Consider the following 22,950-nt stretch of genomic DNA (forward strand, 5'->3'; position numbering starts at 1 on the left):
TGCTTCATTATAATATCTTCCAGTTAGGTCTGTGAAAGTGCAGTAATCTTAGCCAGTCTGTTTATAGATGCACACGGCATTGATGCGATATAGGTTTTGCACCCTCTTTTGTGTGTAGAATGATAAAAAGGTTGTGTGTGTGTGTGTGTGTATATATATATATATATATATATATATATTAACAGTTATGAGAAGAATGCCTTTATGGATAGGAATCTGTTCTCTAGGGGTAAACTGGAGGGAGGGGAAGGAAGAAAGTTAACATGCCCACAATGGTTTGTTGAGTTAGGGGCACAATACAGTCAGCCACCATATCATATGCAGAATGAAGTCAGAATGTTTTGAGCCTGCAGAAACAACAACAAAAAAAAAAGTTATGGGGGGGGAAGAAGGGTGACATTATGTTAAGTCATGGACTTATGATATCAGAGTGCACATGAACATAGATTCTTCAGCAGAAAGATCAGGGAGAATATAATCAGAAAAGGTTGAGAGCAGTAAATGTTGCTTTGTGGATGGGGACTTTAATTGTGAATCCTACTCATAAAAGATTGTAAACCATAATTTGCTAACAGATGATAATAGACTTTTGCCAAGTTTCATTTTATGACACACACCTATATTGGTGATCAGTGTTTTGCGAATCTTGAATTTTTTTCCTATTGGGAAGTTTTATATCCACAAAAGATTATTCATATTGGTGTTCATCGCTGTTTTCAATTTATTTTAAGTTTAAATGGAGTATAGGTAAATGAACCTTTTAGATGGTCTTCACAAATAGGCTTAGTACAGAAATGGCCTCATGAAACATGCAGTTCACTTTCTTCTTTATGCACACTTAGCACCAAGACTATATGCCATAAGATTGTTATATTTGATGAGAAATTATGTTCTTGTTTTCATTTTTATTTTACCCTAGCAAAAGCAAACAAGTTTGCATGAAATACTTTCATAATTAAGATATTTGTATATACAGAACACTTAACTGGTGTGTCTTACCCAGTGGCTAGCATATCCACCCTCCATTGAACAGGCTGTGTGTTTGAATCATACTGTGGGCATGGATGTTTGAACGTCTGTAGATGGTAGATAAATTTCTTTGACTGGTGTGGAAACACCACCCTTTTTATTGAAGACCTGAAGTGGCTTGGAAAAAAAAGTTACATGTTTGATTCTAGAGCAGGATTTCCACAATGAGAGGACATGTATAATGCCACATATTGTAGTGAGTGACACTCCCGAAGTGATTTGAATTTGAGTTCTTCTGCTGAGAGCTGTTTCAATGACATAAGTTAATTTCTCACATATAAGTAGCAGAATGATACATTGCTGTATTACTATATTCTGGATGCGAGATAGTTCGTTGAATATTTGATTTGTTAACATTGTAATGTGCATTAATTTTATTTGTAATTATAATAAGAAACTGCTTATCAATTTAACATTGAAATATTCTTTGTGGAGTATGGTATTACACAGCATATGCATAGTTCTGTAAAGAAAAACGTCTACAAAATAAAAAGAGAATAATTTTGTTAAAGAAAAAAAATCATCAAGATATTGTTAAGTGTAAGCAAACAAGTTTGCACCTGAACTATTTTCAGGACTGGGGCAACTCGTATATAGAAGCTTATGACTTCATATCACTTGCTGTAGTATCCCATAATGCAAAGCACATATCCTTACGGGTATGTATAATTCTATGCATTAATGGAAGGGTTACTACCCAGACCAGTTTCAACCTTTATTGAGGTCTCATCAGTGGTAACCAGACCCAAACATGATACCAAGGTTGAAGTAATGCAGAAGTCATGTTTCATATATGAGTTGCCAAAAGGTGTCACACTTTATTATTGAAATACTCTGGATTAGAGATAGTTGTTGGAAGTTTTTCCACTTGGTTATACTATAAATTAAAGATACCAAGAAATTATATACTTGGTTTAATCTTTTATCCAAGTGTAAGCAAACAAGTTTGCACCTGAACTATTTTCAGGACTGGGGCACCCATAAGGATATGCCCATAAGGATAAGTGATGAAAATCTATAATACTCCTTTATCAAAAAAAGGTGAGATTGTTAAAAAAAAAAAAAAAAAAAATCATGATGAAAAGAAAAATAAGAGCAAATTATGGCAAGTGTTTTGATGACATCACTTCCTCTACTGCTATATTGCCATCAAGTTGAAAGTAGAATCAACTGCAGGAAAGCATTAATGATGATGTGATTATATATTTTAACCCACTGAGCAGTAAAGTAGAATATATGTCCTAAAAATAGTACCATTGTATAAATATTTGATGCAATGGATTTACTCAACTATCTGACATAATTGAAGAGACTTAATTACTCAAAAGCCAAGAGATAACAAAATATTTCACCAGTATAACCACTCTGGTCTTGCAGACCATGCTCTGGATACACGCCACAGAATACGTGGAAGACAGCCACAATAATACACCGTAGCAAGTTCAAATTTAAAAGACTTTTAATGGAATCAGCCTCAGCCCTAAGAAACATGCCAAACCTCAACAAATTTGGTTGCATGAGACTGCTCCAAATTTGGGAGACTTACATCAGGAGACCTTCAGCCCAACGGCCAAGAATACCTACATAGCCCGTTAGGGGGCACCATCAGGACTTTTAGTAGAATCAATAGCTTTCTCGCTTCGTCCTCATTTACTGTGTGTAGTGCCTGCATGCATGTGTCTTTATTTTAAGTTCCTTTGAAGATGGCAATGGACGTTGCTGAAATATTGGAAATATATATATTAAAGTTTAATTTAATTTATATTCTAGTGTACGTTGGGAATTCCTTAAGTTAATTAATAATCATGTAATAATCTTGGAAAAACGACGGTACGTTACGCCATTCAATTAGAAAAGGCCTAAGTTCGATTCTCGTCATGACGGGAGGAATCTTTGTATGGACTTTTTCAATTGAAGGTGAGTTAGCCGATCTCGTACAGAGGTAGCAGGGTTTTTTCTCCCGGAAACTTGGGTTTTTCATCCCACATACAGACAAATCTGCCCTTTAGAACACACACAATTTACAGACAAAAATACTAGTTGTGGTTGTGGGCAGTAGATGGCGTTGATGTAGGTGATTGGTAATAGAGGTTCTGTGTAGTAGTGGAGATGGAGTGTTGTATAGTGGGTGTTCTCCCGCGATGAGTCTTCGTACTCCTTAGAGGTGTTGCGAATAATAATAATAATAATTTTTGGATGCACAACTAGTTTCATCTTGCTAGAGGACTTCATTGGGTGCATAACATAGAAGTGAAAAGAGAAATACAAAATATACATTACCAGGGAAAAGTTGCTACGATAATACTTTACAAATGGATTGCTGATACTTGTAAGCATTGTGGATCCTACAGTATTGTTGGGCATGTTCATGTGGGTATGATATTGTCAGCCATCCATCATGGAGGCTAGGTTTAGGTTTGTATTAAGGTGAACTGAATCGAGAACAATTTCTGACATTCAACAATTCTCTTTCAAGCTCTTCATAGCATTGAAAAATGTTTTTTTTAAATCCCAGATCACTGGATGAATGGTGGATCCATTATCAGAGTTAGCAGAATTAAGAACGTGATTAGATAGAGCAGTGGTTCTAGTTCAACCTTAAGTTATGTCTCTCACATGTCCCTCTATAGTTCAATAAATTTTAATAATATTCAAAAAATTGAATATTTTAAACTGTCATGTTTTGGTTTTGCTGTACAAGTCAAGGAAGGGAGTTTTGTTATTGGAGACTGAAAGAAGTGCAGATTTTATATTTTTTGAGAATTTTGACTAACTTTGATGAAATGGAGCTGATATAGAAGAGAAATAAACATTTTTGCTTCCTTTAGATAGGATATTAGAACAAAAATTACAAAAGCCATAATATTACTCCAAAAACCTAAACCACTGTGGACAGGTAACAAGCTTACAATTACAGACAGATTAAGCCTTATTGACATTAGTTAATTCATTATGTCTGTACTGAATTGAAACTTGGGCCCTCCTAAAAGGAGATAAAAATAGGTTGCTGGCATTTGAAACGAGGTGCTATTGATGACTCTTAAAGATACTATACACTGTGATCATGTCACAAATTTTGAAATAAGACAAAGAATCAGGTCTCTGGTTTAAGAGATAACATCATAACTCACCTTCAGTTGAAAAAGTCCATATAAAGATTCCTCTCATCATGACGAGAATCAAACTCTGGTCTTTTTAAATTAAGGACACAATGTTCTGTTCTTCCAGTTGTGCTATAAGTTTGACATCCAGGAACATGAAAGAACCATTAACTAACATTTCCACAGCAAATTTTATTCTGGTTGCTGGCTGTTAAGATAGTTCAAGAAGTCCTGGAGGGAATCCAGACCATAGCTCCAAATTAAGAAAATATCATCAGTATATCTCTTCCATAATTTTAATTTCCATAAGAGATTGCATTACTTCCCTGAAAAAAATTTAAAAAAGTCAATGTAAATTTATAGCTTTACTATAGTTCTTAAAATTTGATTAATGCGAATGGTTTACATTTTATATGATGAACATGTAAAATATTACATGTTCTCTACTAATGCATACTTTGTACTTCTTTTTCACATGCTATGCACCAATAAAGTTTTCTAGCAAGCCAAAACTAGTTGTGTATTCAGAAATAATAGTTTTTCTGAGTTTTTAGTCATTTCGGTTTCTTTCATATAACACACACACACACACACACACACACACACACACACACACACACACACACACACACACACACACACTTTTTGAAGAGATGTGACTAAAAGTTGAGGGCTAACAAAATAGAAAAACTATTTTTTCTATTTTGTTATTTACTATTTTTGTATTTTGTTAGTTTTTTCCTAAAAAAAATTATAGTTTTTCTATTTTCTTATCTCTCAGCTTTTAGTTACATTTTTTCAGTGTGTGTGTGTGTGTGTGTGTGTGTGTGTGTGTGTGTGTATACACACACACACACACACACACACACACACACTAGTAGTTGAAGAAATTTAAATGACTAAAAGGAAGAGATAACAAAATAGAAAAGGTATTATTTTTGAATGCACAGCTAGTTTCATCTTGGTAGAGACTTCTTCACTACATAACATCTGACAGAGAAGTTCAAAATATACATTACTAGAAAACATATTTTTTAAAATATTTTTATACACCTTGGAAGGTGAGATATGTATTTTTAATTCCTTGCTGAAAGGATTAATTAACTTTGCAGTGCTCATGCAAGGAAAAGAAAATTTCACCTACTCTCTCTTCGATATTACTAAAATCTCCATACAAGATAACTCTTCTTGGATTGGCTTACACATCTAGCCTATAATGGTCTAAGTTGAGTTGTTATGAATTACAGCTAAAGCAACTAAGGCTATGAGACCAGAGTATCATGTCTGTAAGTTTGCATGTTCTCTGCTGGCTCTGGTTTAATCACATCTATAGCCTTCACCTCCAGAAAATTAGGTTTGGTTTTCTGTTCAAGACATTGCTTTTTACTTGTGCAACTCTTAAGACTGTGTAATTTCCAAATCCACACTACCTTAGAATATTGTTCTTGCACATGGGATGGTGCACCAAAACTTTTGTTAAAAATGCTTGATGCTATCCAGTACTCACTTCCTTGTGGGCATTCTGTTTTTGCCTTAAACCTCTTGTATAGGTATTTTAATGACATTGTTCCATTGAACTGACTGCTATCATTTTTCCACTTTCCCTGAAGTTCATAAACATGTGAGCAGTTTGTAAGTATCTGTTAATCATCTGGCACCAAACATTCTAAACCATCTTCTTATCCTTTTTCATTCCATCTATGTCTGTGCTTTGGAACAGTCTTTCTGACGTAGTTGTCAAAAGACTACAACCTCTAGTTCAAAAACATCAACAAGTTCCTCCTTTTATTTTTATGGCTATATAGCCTACTTTCGTTTAGAAGTGCCCCTTTTTCGCAATGTCATTGGCTTTTTACTCAAAACTTAGGGCATTATTGATGTGTTATAAAAATCGATATATGAAGAATAATATACGAGGAAAATTTGGATATATCTTTTTTGGATGTTGTTGGCTGAAAAAACAGGGTTTTTTCAAATAATACCTCCACATTATTACTTTACCCCCCACTTTTCCACCCTCTTCCTTTAACAGCAGATGAATGCATATCACTGGATAAGGAGACAGCCAACAACATCCAAAAAAGGTATGTCTGAATTTTCCTCTTATATTATTCTTCATATATCAGTTTTTATAACACATCAGTAATGCCCTAAGTTTTGAGTAAAAAGTCAATGACATTGTGAAAAAGGGGCACTCCTAAATGAAAGTAGGCTATATTCTTCTTCTTCTTTTCAGCCATTTTCTGTCCACTGTTGGATGAAGGCCTCCTCCAGTTCTTTCCACCTTTCTCTGTTCTTGGCAATGGTTGATCAACTTTCCCCAATAAACTCTGACAGTTCATCACTCCACCTTCTTTTAGGATGTCCTCGGCTTCGTTTCCATTTAGGAATCCAGTTCGTAAGTATGGTGGTCCATCGCTCATCTTCTCTTCTGGATAAATGTCTGGCCCATTTCCATTTTAGTCGCTTGTGGTGAAGAATGATGTCAGTGATGCGAGTCTGGCTTCTTATCTTTTAATGCGATGCCTAGCATCAACCTCTCCATTATTCTTTGAGTTGTTAATTTATTTGCGGTGCTCTTGTTAGCGACCAAGTTTCACAACCATATGAGATGACTGGAAGTATACACTGGTTAAATGTCTTCCTTTTTAAACAGAGTGGGACATCATCATTTTGAAAAATGTTTTTCAATTTTCTGAATGCACCCTAGGCAAGTTGAACTACTCTCCTATTTATTTCCTTTTGGAGTCCACAGTTTAGGTCAATGAGATGACTTAAGTATGTATATGAAGTGACTCTTTCCAAAAAATTGTTTTCTATTATTATGTTTTTTGGTGTTACTAAATGATTAAACATGATTTTAGTTTTTTCTCTGTTTATCTTTAGACAGACTTCTGCTTTCATGATATAGGTCTTCTATCATTATATGAAGGTATTCTGGAGTGTTTGCAAAAATTATGATATCATCTGCATATCTTAGATGTGTTAAGTTTCTGTTATTAATTTTTATACCAAGGTTTGTCCAGTTTATATTATTAAATATTTCTTGAAGGACTGCTCTAAAGATTTTGGGTAATAGAGAGTCTCCTTGTCGGACACCTTTTTCAATTGATATTTTATTGCTACTCGTGTGAAGTTGGATTGTTGCTGTTGCAGTGAGGTATATTGCCTGGAAGAGGTCCATATATTCTCCAGGAACTCCCTGATTCTGGAGTGCATTGATTATTGCGTTAGTTTTGATGGAATCAAATGCTTTTTCATAATCAATGAAGACTAAACAGAGAGGCAATTGGTTTTCTTCTGCTTTTTCTATTATTTGTTTTACTGCATGAATATGATCAGCTGTGTTGAAGCCTTTACAGAATCCTGCTTGTTTTACTGGTTGATTTGAGTCTAGAAGAGGTGTTAACCTGTTTGTTATTACTTTTGTGAGAATTTTGTACAGATTAGAGAGAATACTAATTGGTCTATAGTTCTTCTTTGTCCCCTTTTTTTAAATAACAGTATCAGATTAGCATTTTTCCAATTTCCCGGTATCTTCCCTTCTTCTAGGCATAAATTTAGTAAGTTTGCAACATGGTGAATTACATTGTTTCCTCCCCATTTAATTAATTCTATGTGAATTAGATCTTCACCAGGACATTTTCCATTTTCATTTGTTTTAATGCTTGTTTTATTTCATCTGGAGTGAATGGGGAGATGAATTCCATATGCGATGTATTTATAGTTATTTATATTTGATTTATCTGTTGAAGGATCACTATAGAGTTCTTCATAAAATTCTAGCCTGTGTAGGATTTGTTCTTGGTTCCTTATGGTAGTTCCATTCTTATCTTTTATTGCAGTTATTTGACTTTTGCCAACTGATAAATATTTTCTTAGTATTTTCATATTTTTATTGTTTTCGATTGTTTCTTTTATTTTTTTAGTGTTATAAGATCTTATTTCATTTCTCATCTTTTTCCTTATTGTTTTGCATAGTTTTGCATATTCTATTTTAGAAATTAAGTTTTTATTATTATTATTATTGTTCCGGGAAACTCCAAGGAGTCGACAGACTCATCGAGGGAGGCCCTAACATCATGTCAAGAACAACTATTCAACATTCACACAGTATCTATCATACCTTGCCTTGAACTCATTCACGGTCGTAGCACCCACAACAGACTCTGGAAGCTTATTCCACTCATTTACCACTCTCCAAGTAAAAAACCTAGCTCTAACACCCTTGTCAACCACGCTCTTGCCCAGCTTCCATGCATGGCCCCTAGTCCTCCCACCACCAGTCATATTTTCAAAAATATCTTCTGGATCAATCTTATAAAAACCCTTCAGTAATTTGAATGTCTCAATCATATCACCCCTCCTTCGCCTATCGTCCAATTTCTGCAACCCACAAATCTTCAACCTATTCTCATAAGGTTCATTCCACAGACCTGCTATCATCTTGGTCACTCGTCTCTGGACCCTCTCCACTTCCTCCCCATCACGAAGAAACCCTGGTGCCCATAGCTGGGCACAGAAGTCCAGATGGGGTCTTATGAAGGCTCGATACAGAGGAACAACAACTTGTTCGTCTCTGCATGTTAAAGTATTTTTCAGAAGCCAAGTGATTTGGTGAGCTGTTTTAGTTACTTTTGCAATGTGCCCCCTAAACTTCAATTCCCTATCCACCAACACTCCCAAATCCCTGGGCCTCATCAATCTCCTGGAGTATGGTTCCACCAATGCGATATACTGCTGCTATTCTTTTCACCCCAAAGTGCATAACCTTACACTTTGCCACATTAAATTGACATCCATTTTTCCTATCCCAGTCCTCCAAACTATCCAAATCATCCTGTAAAATATTGACATCCTGTGCACTCACAATTGCTCTACCCAACTTTGCATCATCAGCAAACAAGTGAACACTTCCTCTCAGATCCTTTCCAATATCATTGATGAACAAATTGAAAAGCAGTGGTCCAAGAACAGAGCCCTGTGGCACTCCACTAGTCACCAGACGTCTTTTAGACTCCACTCCTGAATAAACCACTATTTGATATCTCTCCTTCAACCACCCTCTTATCCATCTCACCAACCCTATATCTATACCCATCTGCTCCAGTTTACTGATTAGGGTTCCATGTGGTATCCTATCAAAGGCCTTGGCAAGGTCCAGTAGTATCACTGTAAACCCATTACCCCTATCCAGTTCAGCCGTCACTGTGTTATAATTATTATTGTCTGTTTCATATTTCGTCTCTTTTTTAGTAGTTGTTGGGTTTCCTCTGAAAGGCTATATAGCCATAAAAATAATAGTTTACTTAGAGGAGTAAGATGGGAATTTTCCCAGAAATAATACATATACAGTAGTTCCTTCTTTGTTTCTTGATCCTATTCCCACATGGTGCATCAGTGACATCAGTAAAAAAAAAAAAAAAAAAAAAAAAAAATGTTGAATAAAGTTGCAGGTCACCTAGACTTGCAATACATGCAGGCGCAAACTTGACTTATTTGTCTGTTTGCTTACTTGGGAAATGGAGTAAAACCAGGTTTAAAATAGCTTGGCATCTTTAACATAATATATTATACCCAAGGTAAAAACTTTCTACATCTATCTCTCATCCTGAGATTTTTATTTAATAAGGTCAAAGCACCTTATGGTAACTTGTTTTGGTAAAATACTTATAAGCTCTGTATTACTTAACCTTGGTATTTCTAAGCCCCTGGCTCCCACTGATGAGACCTCAATAAAGGTCGAAACCGGTCTGGGTAGTGGCCCCTTGCCTTTAATGCATAGCATCATACATCTCCTCAAGGAGATGGGCTTTGCATCAAGGGTAAATATTAAGAAGAGTGATCAGAGCTTATTCCACCTTTACCACCAGTTGCCTAGACTTGCACTACTTTGCGGGTCACCTAGACTTGCAATACATGCAGGCGCAAACTTGACTTATTTGTTTGTTTACTTACTTGGGAAATGGAGTAAAACCAGGTTTAAAATAACTTGGCATCTTTAACATATATTATATCCAAGGTAAAAAACTTTCTCTCTCTCTATATATATACTATAATATTGAATGACTGGAACGAGGTTTAAATAAAAACTTTATTTGCATGACTAGTTTCGTCTAAACCTGGACTTCTTCAGGTGCATAAGAAACATATGAATACCATCAAGTACCTCTTCCTACCGAAGAGGTACTTGCTCTTTTAAAGAACAAAGTTTCAAAGAAGATCTACACCCTACTGAAACTGCTTCTCTTCTGGTTATTTCAAATTTGAAGACATTATATACAAGCAGAATTCAGGATTAGCTATGGGCAATTCTTTATCTCCAGTCCTTGCCAACATTTATCTAGAGAACTTTGATGAGAAAACCATTTCATCTTCTGCCTTAAAACCTAAAGTGTGGTTTCGTTACATAGACATTTTCTTAATCTGGGAAGAACATGGTCTGGATACTCTCCAAATCTTTCAGGAACACCTGAATAATATGCATCCTAATATCAAGTTCACATCGGAGTTAGAAGTTGACTGCTCGCTCTTCTTCTTAGATATTAAACTGACCCGGTCTACAGAACAACTCAAGTTCACCATTTATATGAAACCATCTCATACAGACAGATACTTTCATGCTGACTCACACCAGCATCCTTTCAGATGATTAAAAGATGAACTTTGAACTCAGTCGACTTCAAAGTACATTCTTACTTAATGGCTACTCAAAAAAAAGACTATAGACAAATTTTTGTTTAACCGTCATCAACAGCCTAACGAAGATACCACCATTTCTAAAGGCAGTATTTCTATGCCATATATTAGTTCTGTATCCCTGAAATTAGCTAAAATTCTGAGGAAATATAACATCACGATGTTCTTCACAAACCCTTCCTAAACTATGTTCAATCTTAAGTTGTCCAAAAACAAAACACAAAAATCTCAAATATCCTCGTGTATAAAGATTCTTTGTGACTGCGGTAAACCGTACTTCGGACTAACAGAGAAATCAATAGAACTACATTTAGAAGAACATCATAGAGACATCAACTACAACAGAACTCGTGCCGGTGCTTTGTCTAGCCATGTTCTATTTTCAGCTAATTCGAATGAAGAAAACCTTCAACATCAGGTGCTCTGGGATAGAACTGACAATATTCACCACTGTTGTGACGAGATGAAAAGAAAAATTATAGAATCTGAGGAAATAATACTCAACCTCATCTATATTAATAACAATCTAAGCTACAGCCTACCGGACTCTAACAGCTCTACTGTTCAATATTGGCGTGCTTGAGACTTCATATGCACAACAATACAGCCAGAGTTCATTCTTCTTTTTAAACTCTAAGCTGTAATCTCTACAGTTTGTTTGATACGTTTTTAGTTTTGTTTTTAAAAAAGCGGTTCCTTTTAAGTTTTGATGGTATTCATATGTTTGTTATGGACCTGAAGAAGTCTAGTTTTAGATGAAACTAGTCATGCAAATAAAGTTTTTATTTAAACCTCGGTTCCAGCCATTCAATATTATAGGATATGTTATCTAACCGAGTAGATCTTCCAATGGACATATATATATAATTTTCTATGTGAATACATAAGCACATATACAAAAGGTATAGATATGCCAATAATTTGGATCCACTTGCATTATGTTGCATATGTTCTTTCTGTGTTTATTCATTTTATTTTTGTACTTTGATTTCTTTTTGATTTAAGAGATGTAGATGGAGTGCAGAGGGAGCTTCAGTGTTTGAAGTCTGCCTTTCAGGTTTCTCAAGTGTGTTTGTCTAATGCATAATTCATTACAAGTGTCACAGAATATTTTACATGTGTAATACACCACTAAGTTCGTAGGATCTGCATTTGTGTAGGTACAATGAGATCTTTAGTAGTTTACCTATTTTTCTGTTTGTGCTGATGATAATTTGGTAATATCGAAATATTTATTGATGTGCATATCTATGATATAAGACATCTACAATTTTTTCTTTGGGGTTTGTTATTTTGTCGATTGTTTGGGAGTTGATTCTTCGGCTGACAGTTTTCTCCACACCCACAAGAAGTTGCATGACCTATAGCAGATTGATGCCATGTGTATGCAGGGGTTAAGAGCAAAGGAATATGTTGTTCTTTTTAAAAAGTTGAGGGTTGTGGTCTTTGGGGAATGAGTGGGAGCAACAAGTTGATGGGTGCATTGCAGCCAAATAGCTTAAGGATTTGAGCAGCTGTTGCACATGAAAACAAATGGGGAAATGATGAATACCATATCTGCTTAATGACACCCATGGAAATTTCTGTAGAAAAGATGGAATATAACAACTGTCTGTGAGACAGTTGCTATATTCCATCTTTTCCAATACAGTGGTATCTCGCTAATTCGAACTAATAAAAACCGTGCTCGTTCGGATTAGCGAATTTCTCCCCAAGAGACAACAATAACTAACGTTTAAGACAAAAATGATTAGATTCTAATGGTATATCAATTTAATTCTGTAAATAAATTAACTGATAGAAAAAAGCTACTGTACTGTAATATAAAACAAAACAAAAAAATAATAATACGGTACGCAAGTTTATTTTAGTAAAAAATTTTAATTTGTATGTACCTGTAATTTTGACGATTCTGATTTAATAAAATTACATAGTTCGGTATGTAACTTAATTTACGTAAAAAATATCACTTTCTTGTACACAACACAAAAAAGTTTCACAAAATAGCACAAAAAAATTTTTTTTTTTTATTTCTTTGTAAAAAAAAGTCCTTGATTTTCTTTTGCTTCTTTGAAGCTAAACTTTTTTCGAATGCTTCTTCTCAGAGCTGCATTAGCAATAAAATTTTGTGCAATGGCTTATCATTCTGCTTAATCCATTCTATACACATATTAAAACTGTCAGCTGCCTCTTCATGTTTTACTTTTTTTTCTTCGAGTTCTTCATCGTCATCTAATTCATTCTGTAGTGTCATATTTATAATTTCATCATCTGATTTGATTTCGAATTCACTTTCGATTCTATCTGTAATCCATTCTGCACCATCTGTTTGTGAAATTTCAACATCTGGATTTATATTTTTAATCAAATTATGCACGTTTTGAATTTCCTCTTTTTGTGTATATTTGTGATTCATGCCGAAAATACAGTACGTACTGTACGGTATAAAAAAGCAAACGTGAATACACAATAAATCAAAATAGTCGTCCAGTATAACCGTACAGTCGACAGTATGAAAAAAATGCTGTACCGTAATAATAATAAAATAAATAATAATAGTTAAAATAATAATTATTAATTCAAAATAATAGTACACAAAATAATAATACGTAATAAATAAAACTTTTTTCTTTCAAACCGCAGTTCGGATTACTGGAGGGTTTGGATAGCAAGATACCACTGTATATGCTAAAGAAAATTCTAATTGTTGACACCCCCCCCTCCCAAGGACTCTTTCCAGACAATGGCTGGAAAGAGTCCTTGGGAGGGGGGGTGTCAACAATTAGAATTTTTTTTTGACAGCATCAGGAATTCTTAGAGAGGCTTTTGGTGCACCATCCCACATGATTATGCAGTATTCTGTGGTTGGGCAGACTTGGAATTTGTATTGTGTTAGTAGCTGGACAGGTAAAAAGTAACATCTGGAATGTAAAATGTAAGCTTTTTTTTGTTGTTGTTGTTTATTTGGAAACCGAGAAATGAGGCTGTACAAGTAATCTATTTATGTTAAGAAGAGAAAACTGCTTTTAGCTGTTGAGCTGAATATCATCAAAGGTAATGAGAGACAAACTAATGTCTTTGCAAGACAAAAGAAAATTGTGTTTTAAGAACATCGAAGGCGATCATGTTTTCATCACACATTGAATGGAGATCATTATTTATAGCAGTGATTGTAGAATATCATGAAGATTAGTATGCTTGAGCCCTGCAAATGTTGTCATATGAGTAGGAGGAATGGAGAGTGCTATCATTGGGGGGGGGGTCATTTATGTATGTGAGGAAAAGATTAGGTGATATAACAGAACCCTATAAACAACAAATTACGCGATAACCACAGTAATTAACTTTAATGAAATGAAAGTACAGATATTTCGTACTGAAAATTACAGCACATCATCAGTGCATAGAAACAGGCAAATCAAAGAAATGAGAATACAAGGTATATACAACAATCAGCTTACCAATTAAAAAAAAATAATTTCTAGCACATGGTTGCCGTGTACTAGAAATTAATATATTAATAAATAATAAAACTATTTTTAATAGTTATATAAAATGAGACTCTCTCTCAAAACTTTTGGGGGAAGGAGACAATCATTTCGATTCAGATTTCGCCCTATGTAAAAGGGTTTTGCAACTTTCTTTGAAAAGGCGTTCATATTTAAAACTGCTTCTGTGGAGAAGACGAGCTTCATTCCACCAGATACTGTGTTTAGTGTCTACTATTTACAGACCTCACGATTCTTCAACAGACTGCAGGGTTCCAATCCTGTATATTTCTAGTATCTCTGAACCTATTGGTAGACTTTTGAAGAAGTATCAACTTATTCCCACATTTTCCTATCAACAAAATTTCTCATCTGTTGCCATCAACAAAAGACAAACTGTCACCTCTATCATTAGCTGGCATTTACCAGATACCTTGTGAATCTGACATACTTTGGGCAAACAGGCCATTCTGTGGAAAAAAATAATTATTTTTTTTCCACAGAATAGCCTGTTTGGACATCATTATTCTATTGAATACGCGAAACCTCAAAAGTTGGTTCGGCACAACATAGTATTGACAAAGCGCAGTATCTATTGGGATGAAGCTTGTCTTCTCCATAGAAGCAGTTTTAAATATGAATGCCTTTTCAAAGGAAGTTGGAAGGAGGCTGAAAGTTGAGGCAGCAACAGCTTTCATCCTGATCAGCGGAAGATCCCCATAAATGACAACGGTGTAAAGGATATTGTGGTAGGCGGATAATCATGAATAATGAGAAATAGCTAGCACACTGAGCCTCTTTAGAAGGCTATTGCTGGACAAGGAAAGCAAGGGACCTTGTTCTATTTTTCCCTAGTAAGATAGCAGTATGGATGGACATTCTAAAAGATAGTAAAGCGCATAATGGCTCAATACTTGTACATGGCAGGGGAAGAAGCAAGGCTTCCCAGGTCGTAAACCAGCGAAATCCTTGTATATTTATTGGGACGTGGAATGTGAGAACCCTCCTACAAATTGGAAAATTTGAATAGAGAAATGGATAGATTAAAAATAGCCATATTGGGAATTAGTGAAATGAGATGGACTGGAACTGGAGACTTTTGGAGTGGTGATTACAGAATCATTTATTCAGGTGATGAGACAGCAAAAAATGGAGTCATGGTGGTTCTCAATAAGGAATGGGGAAGAAGAGTAATCAGCTCAGTAAAATGTAGTAGCAGATTGCTAATGGTAAAACTAGAAGCAAAACCAACAAATATTATAATAATACAAGCTTACATGCCTACTAGCGACCACAGTGATGATGAAGTTGAGAGAGTATATGTAGATATTGAGAATTTAATCAAACTGACCAAGAAGGAAGATAATCTTATTGTCATGGGGGATTGGAATGCAGTCATTGGTGAAGGCAAAGATGGTAGAGAGGTGGGAAAGTATGGACTTGGATGCCGAAATGAAAGAGGAGATAGACTTTTAGAATTCTGCTACCAATTCAATCTGATCATTAATAATACCTGGTATGAGGTACCATAAAGAAGAAGGTATACTTGGAAAATGCCAGGGGATATAGGAAGGTACCAAATAGATTATATTATGACAAGAAATAGATTTAAAAATCAAGTAAAATCATGCAAAAGTTACCCGGGAGCTGATGTTGATAGTGACCACAATTTGGTTTTATTGAAATGTAATCTGAAATTTAAAAAGTTTGTCACAACCAAGGAAAAGGCCCAAATGGAACATAAGTAGCCTGAAAACAGAGGAAAACCATAGAAACTATAAACAGCAAACTGATGAAAGCATTAAAACGGGAGAGAGGGAAAAGAAAAACATAGAGGAAAAATTGACTCATTTGAAGGATACAATCATCAAGACTGTATAGGATTAAGGAAGAAGCAAATAAAAACACCATGGATCACCCAGGACATTCTAGATCTAAAAGATGAAAGAAGAAAATACAAAACCTCCCTAAAGGAGGAAAGCAAAGACAAATATAAATATAAAAAATATGATAAATAGAAAGTGTAAAGAAGCAAAAGAACAATGGTATACAGAGAAATGTAAAGAAGTAGATCTAACAAAGACTGGAAGAATCGATAAAGTTTATAACGTTATAAAAGGAATAAGCCAGCAAAACAAGACGAGAAGTACAATTATCAAAAATAAACAGTGGAACATACTTATAGATAAGGAAGAAATTTCGGAAAGATGGAAGGAGTACTTAGAAGATCTATATAGTGGAAAAGATCTAGACGCCAAGGCTATAGAAGATGAAACAAGACTTGATGTGGAAGAAATTGGTCCAACTATATTAAAAGATGAATTTGAATGGGCACTGAATGAATTGTCAGCCAACAAGGCACATAATATATTTTATTATATTATTAATAAAATACTCAGGAAACATAACTAAGTCATACCTTTTCAAGATCATAAAGGATATTTATGAAACGAGGATCATCCCAAAGATTTCACACAATGCTCTATCATACCCATTCCTAAAGTAAATAATGCAAACAAGTGTGAAAATCATCGAACAATAAGCTTAATATCACATGCTTCGAAAATACTACTAAAAATTATACAAAAAAGACAAGGAAGATTGAAGAATATGTTGGCAATGACCAGTTTGGATTCAGGAAACAGTAGGGGACAAGAGAAGCACTCCTAACTCTAAGAACAGTTATTGAAAGAAGATTGGAGAAGAATCAAAATACTCTGATAGTCTTTCTTGACTTGGAGAAAACCTTTGATAGTATTGACTGGAATCAAATGTTTCACCTCCTAAAAACAATAAATGTAGATTGGAGAGATAGAAGGCTCATATTTAATCTTTACAAGCATCAAGAAGCCCTAATAGAAGCAGCCAGCAATACAACAAAAACCGCAATAGCAAGAATACGTAGAGGTGTAAGACAGGGGTGCTCTCTTTCACCCATATTGTTTAATCTGTACATGAAGATGCAATAAATAAACTGAACTAATAGAAACAGGAATTAAGATAAATGGAATTGATATTAACTGGCTACAGTTTGCGGATGATATAGCAGTTATAGCTGATAAAGAAAACAAACTGAAAGCCACCGTAACAAAGATGGAAGAAATCTTCACACAGTACAGCCTAAAAATTAATTATAAGAAAACAAATTTATTAATTACAAGTAAAGCAAATCCAATGAAAATAAACCTGGAAATAAATAATAACCTACTACAACAGGTATTCTCTTTTAAATATCTTGGAAGTCTTATCGCAGAAGGTAGAAGAAATCAATTAGATATTAAAGCACGAATAATCCTAGCCAAAAAAGCATTCTATAACAGAAGAAACATTTTTATCAGTAAAGGACTTAGCATCCAGCTCAAAAAAAGGCTAGTGAAAACATATACATGGAGCATTGCATTATATGGTTGTGAGGCCTGGATCCTAACAAAACAAGACATGAAAAAGTTGGAGGCATTTGAACTTTGGTGCTGGAGAAAGATGATGAAAATTAATGACAGAAAAGAAAAGTAATGAAGTTTTGAATATAGTTCATGAAGAGCGGTCATTAATGAAACACATCAATAAGAGAAGAAAAAGCCTAATTGGACACCATTTGAGGCATGGGGGACTGATTACAGAAATAATGGAGGGGACTGTAGAAGGAAAGAGGCCACGAGGCAGACCAAGAATTTCATATATAAATAACATAATGATGCTAACTGGCGCTAAGAGTTATGAAGAGATAAAAAGGAAGTCACAGGATGTTGTGATGTGCTGTTATATTTACCAATCTTCGGATTGATGCACCAAAGAAGAGAGCCTTTTCAAAGAAAGTTGCAAAGTCCTTTTACATCGGACAAATCTGAATCGGAACGATTGCCTCTCTCTCTCTCTCTCTCTTTCTCTCTCTCCCAAAAGTTTGGGAGAGTCATTTTATGTAACTATCAAAAATAATTTTAATATTATTTATTAATATACAGCTAATTCTCTTTTTATGCGACTTTTTTTACACGATTTCGAAATAACACGGTTTAGAAAACAAAAGCAATTCTATTTTTACACCGAATATTTTGATTTAACATGGTTCAAATGGTGCTTATTTTTAAAATTTCTGTTTGGATTCAGTTCTGTTAAATAGGGTATTTCCATTATAATTATCATTTTCTAGAATGGTACATATGTATTTAAACTTGAATTTTGGGGAACTCCCTCAATGTTTTAAATATCAGGAATTACTCTAAGTTACAGAATGTAGACAATTGTGGCAACAACAAAAAAATCAATTTTTGTAGTTACGATTCCCTGAAGTTAAGCCAACAGATGATCTTTTATATTCACTTGTCATTGGTTCCTGGAAGCAGAAGGGTGCTATGCTGATTCCTCGAAATTAATATGGTCCGTTACAGGAGGCTTGCCTAAATAATGCAGCTTGGAAGGAGTTAAGCTGTTTGCTAAACAATCATTTCTTGTTTACAATTCAAAATTGTTACATGTCTGCTGTTTTATTCGTGAAAGTTTTGTTTGTGCAATAGAGTCCATGTCTAAGACCATGGGCAAGGCAAATCCACAATGAAAGGTGTGGATTTAACACGTTACCAGTGCACTGGAAGGCAAACAAAAAAGGCTGGGTTACAAAAGAAATTTTTAATGAATGGTTCAATGTTTTGTTCCAAAAGTATTCTTTTTTACACTATTTGATGGAGAAAAAAATCTGGACTTTAAAGTTTTATCGATTATAGACAATGCACCTAGCCATCCTGTTTTAGAACACCCAAATGTGGAATTTTGTTTTCTGCCACCTAAAACAACTTCCTTAATACAATCACTAGACCAGGGTGTGATCGCTACCTTCAAAACTTACTAAATAAGAACATTCCAATACATTTTGGATAAACTAGATAAGAATAATCTACTGACAGTTATTGATGTGTGGAAGAAATTTTCTATTTTGGATTGCATCAAACTTGCTAAGTTAGTGTTATCAGAATTGAAACCATTAACTTTAAATGCATGCTGGAAAGCTACTTGGCCAAAATGTATGAAAAAGAAAAAAGTGATGATGATGAAGAGATTCCACTCACTGTAAAATTAATTAAAGAAGGGGGGCTTCAAATGACTAGAAATTGCAAAGTCATTTTCTTACACATGATCCAAATACTGAACAAGCTGAACAGTTTAAACTTGAACTGAAGTCATGTATGGTGTGATATGAAGAATTATACAAAGATCTAGTCAAAACAGGATATCAACTTAGAGTTTGTTGTAAAAAAAAATCAACATTTTCAAATTATTGAAAATTAGTGCTAATTTAGTTCCTTTTACTGAAGAAAATATTTCGGCATTGCAGTATGAATAGGACGACCAGAATGTTTCAAGTGATGGAAGTGATTTAATTCCAGTCTCACACAAACGAATGCAGCTACCATCAGAAAGTGACGGCGAATAAAATTTAATAACTAATAGCCATATGTGCTGGTGTATTTGGGCCTTTTCGAGTTTCTGTTTTATTAGTGACACACTATTTTCTTTAAGAAAGATACATATGTATATACATTAAATAAGTATTTAAAATAAAAAAAAATTCTATTAAAATTAAATAGTATTTTAATGATTTTCATATGTTTTGTTTGAAAATAAGTTATTGTTTGTATCGTTTTCACATCTGGTCTATTTTTCCATATACACTGTATTCTTTTTTACACGGTTTTTCATTTACACTGATTTTTCTGGAACCAATCTACCGTGTAAATGAGAATTTGGTGTATTAATTTCTAGCGCACGGCAAACATTTTTAATTGGTAAACCAATTGTTCTATGTACCTTGTATCCCTGTTTCTTTGATTTGCTTGTTTCTATTTACTGATGATGTACTGTTATTTTCAGTGTGAAATATTTATACTTTCATTTCATTAAAGTTAATTAATGTGGTTATGTAATTTGTTATTTGTTTATAGTCATCACAGGTATTTTTTAAGGTAACAGAATCCTGTGGAACATTTGTATTAATAGAGAAATCTGAAGAGAGAATGCTATCCACCATTGCACTCAGTGAACAACCTTGTGATCTACTTACAAAGGGTAGAAAGCAGACCATAAGATGGCAATTTGTGAGAAGCCATCTCTGCCAAATCCTATCAGATTCCTTGGAAATATCAAGTGCAATAACACAGAAATTTCAAAATCTTTTCATGGCATATGTCCAGAAGAGGGTGATATATGTGAAATGAAATGATATACATAAATGAAATAACTCAGTTAAATTCTTTTAGTTGTTTATTTTATAGTATTTATTGGTTTACTTTATTATTTCATTCAGGTTATAGCAATGTCTGCAGCCTTTAAATAGGAAAGAGGCTATAGGTGTAAGCCATAATTTTTTTTATATAGAATATAATCACATAAGTTTAGATTTCTAACGCTTAATTCAGAACAGCAAAAAAAAAAAAAAAAAAAAAAAAAAAACTAAAAAAGCACAAATGTTTAATGTTACCATAAATATATGATTCCTTAACATACTTTATAAATGCAATTTTTTATATTTTACTGTAGTCCTACTTTGTTACTGATTATGATCCAACAATAGAAGATTCCTATACTAAACAATGTGTCATAGATGATCAGGTAGCAAGATTAGACAGTAAGTAATTTTTGTTAATTCTTTATATTAAACTTGATTGTATATTATATTGACTACTCACATACTGATATTCTCTGGCTTCAACTTGTCCTAGGCTACTATTAAACCAGTTAAAAACACGTAAGCATGTTAGTTTAAGTAAATCTTATTCTTATACAGCAAAGTGCAGTACCTCCTGTAGCTTAATCAGTACAGATGAAGCCTTTCAGTTGGAAATACCTGGACTTAAATCCCATTTAGTATACGAAGAACCTTTATGAGAGCATTTCAACTGAAGGTGAGTTAGCTAATCTCCCATAGATGTGGCAGGGATTTTTGCCCAGAAACTCAGGTTGTTCATCCCTCAAACAGTCCCCCCCCCCACACACAATACTTACTGTTGGGCATGGAAGGCAACAGGAAACTACCTTATTCTTAATTATTATTCCATAGTAGAGCAGAGTAGCATTCTAGCCACCAACCATTAGGTTGAGAAGAGAAGACGGCAAGGTATAAGTTTTTTTAATGGAAGTTTAAGAAATTTTGAGTACTGTAGCAATTTTGGATACTTTCTATACTTCTTTTTAACACAACTTCTGTTTTGTAATGAAGTCATATTAATCATCATCAATTTCTTGATATGTACCCTTATGGGATGTTCAGGCTACTATGACACTCCTACATGAATAAGTTTACATTATTATTAATCTCCTATCAGCAACTTTCTTCCTAATTAATCCATTACTTGTCAACACTTCAATATTGTCATATTTAACATTTCATTCTACTAAAGCAGGGGTCGGCAACTGGCGGCCTGCGGGCCGCATGCGACCCAAATGTGCAATTTTGGTGGCCCATATATTGAATTATTTAAATAATGCATTTTATAATATGAATAATAAATGAAAAATAATTTTATACCTATATTTCATGATATCGCCATGCAACTTAGCACCAGTTAACTGTGTGAGTCATCATGAGTGGGGATAACAAAAACGACTTCATCCGACAACAACCGAGATTTTGGTGCACTTTTGCAGTCGCGTTCCTGGTCCGTCTTTTAATATAATCCAATAATATCCCCATGGGGCTTGTGACTTGCAGGTACGGGCATGGCTAATCTGGGGTCCCAGAGCTAAGTATGATCTATTTCAAAGCTTTTGGTCATACTTTTCTCTAACTCTTCCACTTCCTGCTTCTACCCTCATACTAACATTCTTCCTAATGAGGATTCTTTACTTAAAACTTTCTGTCTGTCTCTTTTCTTGCTTACTAACCTCAGGAGGAGGTCCTCCATTCTCGCTGAAGCTATTAGAGTACTCGAGGGCTAGGGGTGTTTCCTCCTCTTTCACCTAACTACTAATAGTTATAGTAATGGGCAGCAGCGCTACTTGTATTAACCTCCTGTAGCATACATGTTACAATACTGCGATGTGGAAGGCAAGGGGAAACCACCATATTACGTTCCCAAGTAAAAGCAGCAATGGAAGTTAAAAATGAAATCAAGATTGGCGATGGAGCCTTCACTGAAGGAGTCATGCCCGGCAGGAGAAGTAACTGGGCTTCTCAGGTCGACAGCCAACAAAATCCTGGTACTTCATTCAAAAATGAAGACAAGAAATAAGCTGAATATTGGAACATGTAATGCAAGAAGACTGCTAGAACCAGGTAAAATAGAAAATGTGAAAAAAGAAATGGAAAGACTTGAAATAGACATTCTGGGCATTAGTGAGACGAGATGGAAGGGACAGGGTGATTTCTGGAGTGGAGAATTTTGGATAATATATTCAGGACAAAAGAAGGGTGAGTCAGGTGTTGCAATAATGCTTCATAAAAAAGTTGGAAAGTTAATCACTACAATAATTAACTATAGTGACAGAATCATGGCGATAAGCATTCAAAATGAACCAGTAAACCTCAATATTATAATGGTCTACATGCCAACATCACAACATAGCGATGAAGAAATAAAAGAAATTTATGAACAAATAGAAGAAATCTGGAGTAGCTTTAAAGACAGAGACAATACAATAAT

General features: G+C 34.5%; 1 protein-coding gene across 1 annotated transcript in view; it reads left to right on the forward strand.

Moving 5' to 3' along the window:
- The window catches only part of Ras64B (ras-like protein 2), a 150,300-nt gene that overhangs the window by 26,993 nt on the left and 100,357 nt on the right, over window positions 1-22,950 (forward strand). The window contains exon 2 of the mRNA XM_090412747.1: window positions 20,849-20,936. Within this exon, the coding sequence (XP_090268873.1) occupies window positions 20,849-20,936 (88 nt within the window). The remainder of the gene's footprint in view (window positions 1-20,848; window positions 20,937-22,950) is intronic.

Source organism: Typopeltis vanoorti, chromosome 23, assembly GCF_054136105.1.
Source record: "Typopeltis vanoorti isolate ZY-2024b chromosome 23, IOZ_Tvanoo_1.0, whole genome shotgun sequence".
In the NCBI taxonomy this organism is placed as follows: domain Eukaryota; kingdom Metazoa; phylum Arthropoda; class Arachnida; order Uropygi; family Thelyphonidae; genus Typopeltis; species Typopeltis vanoorti.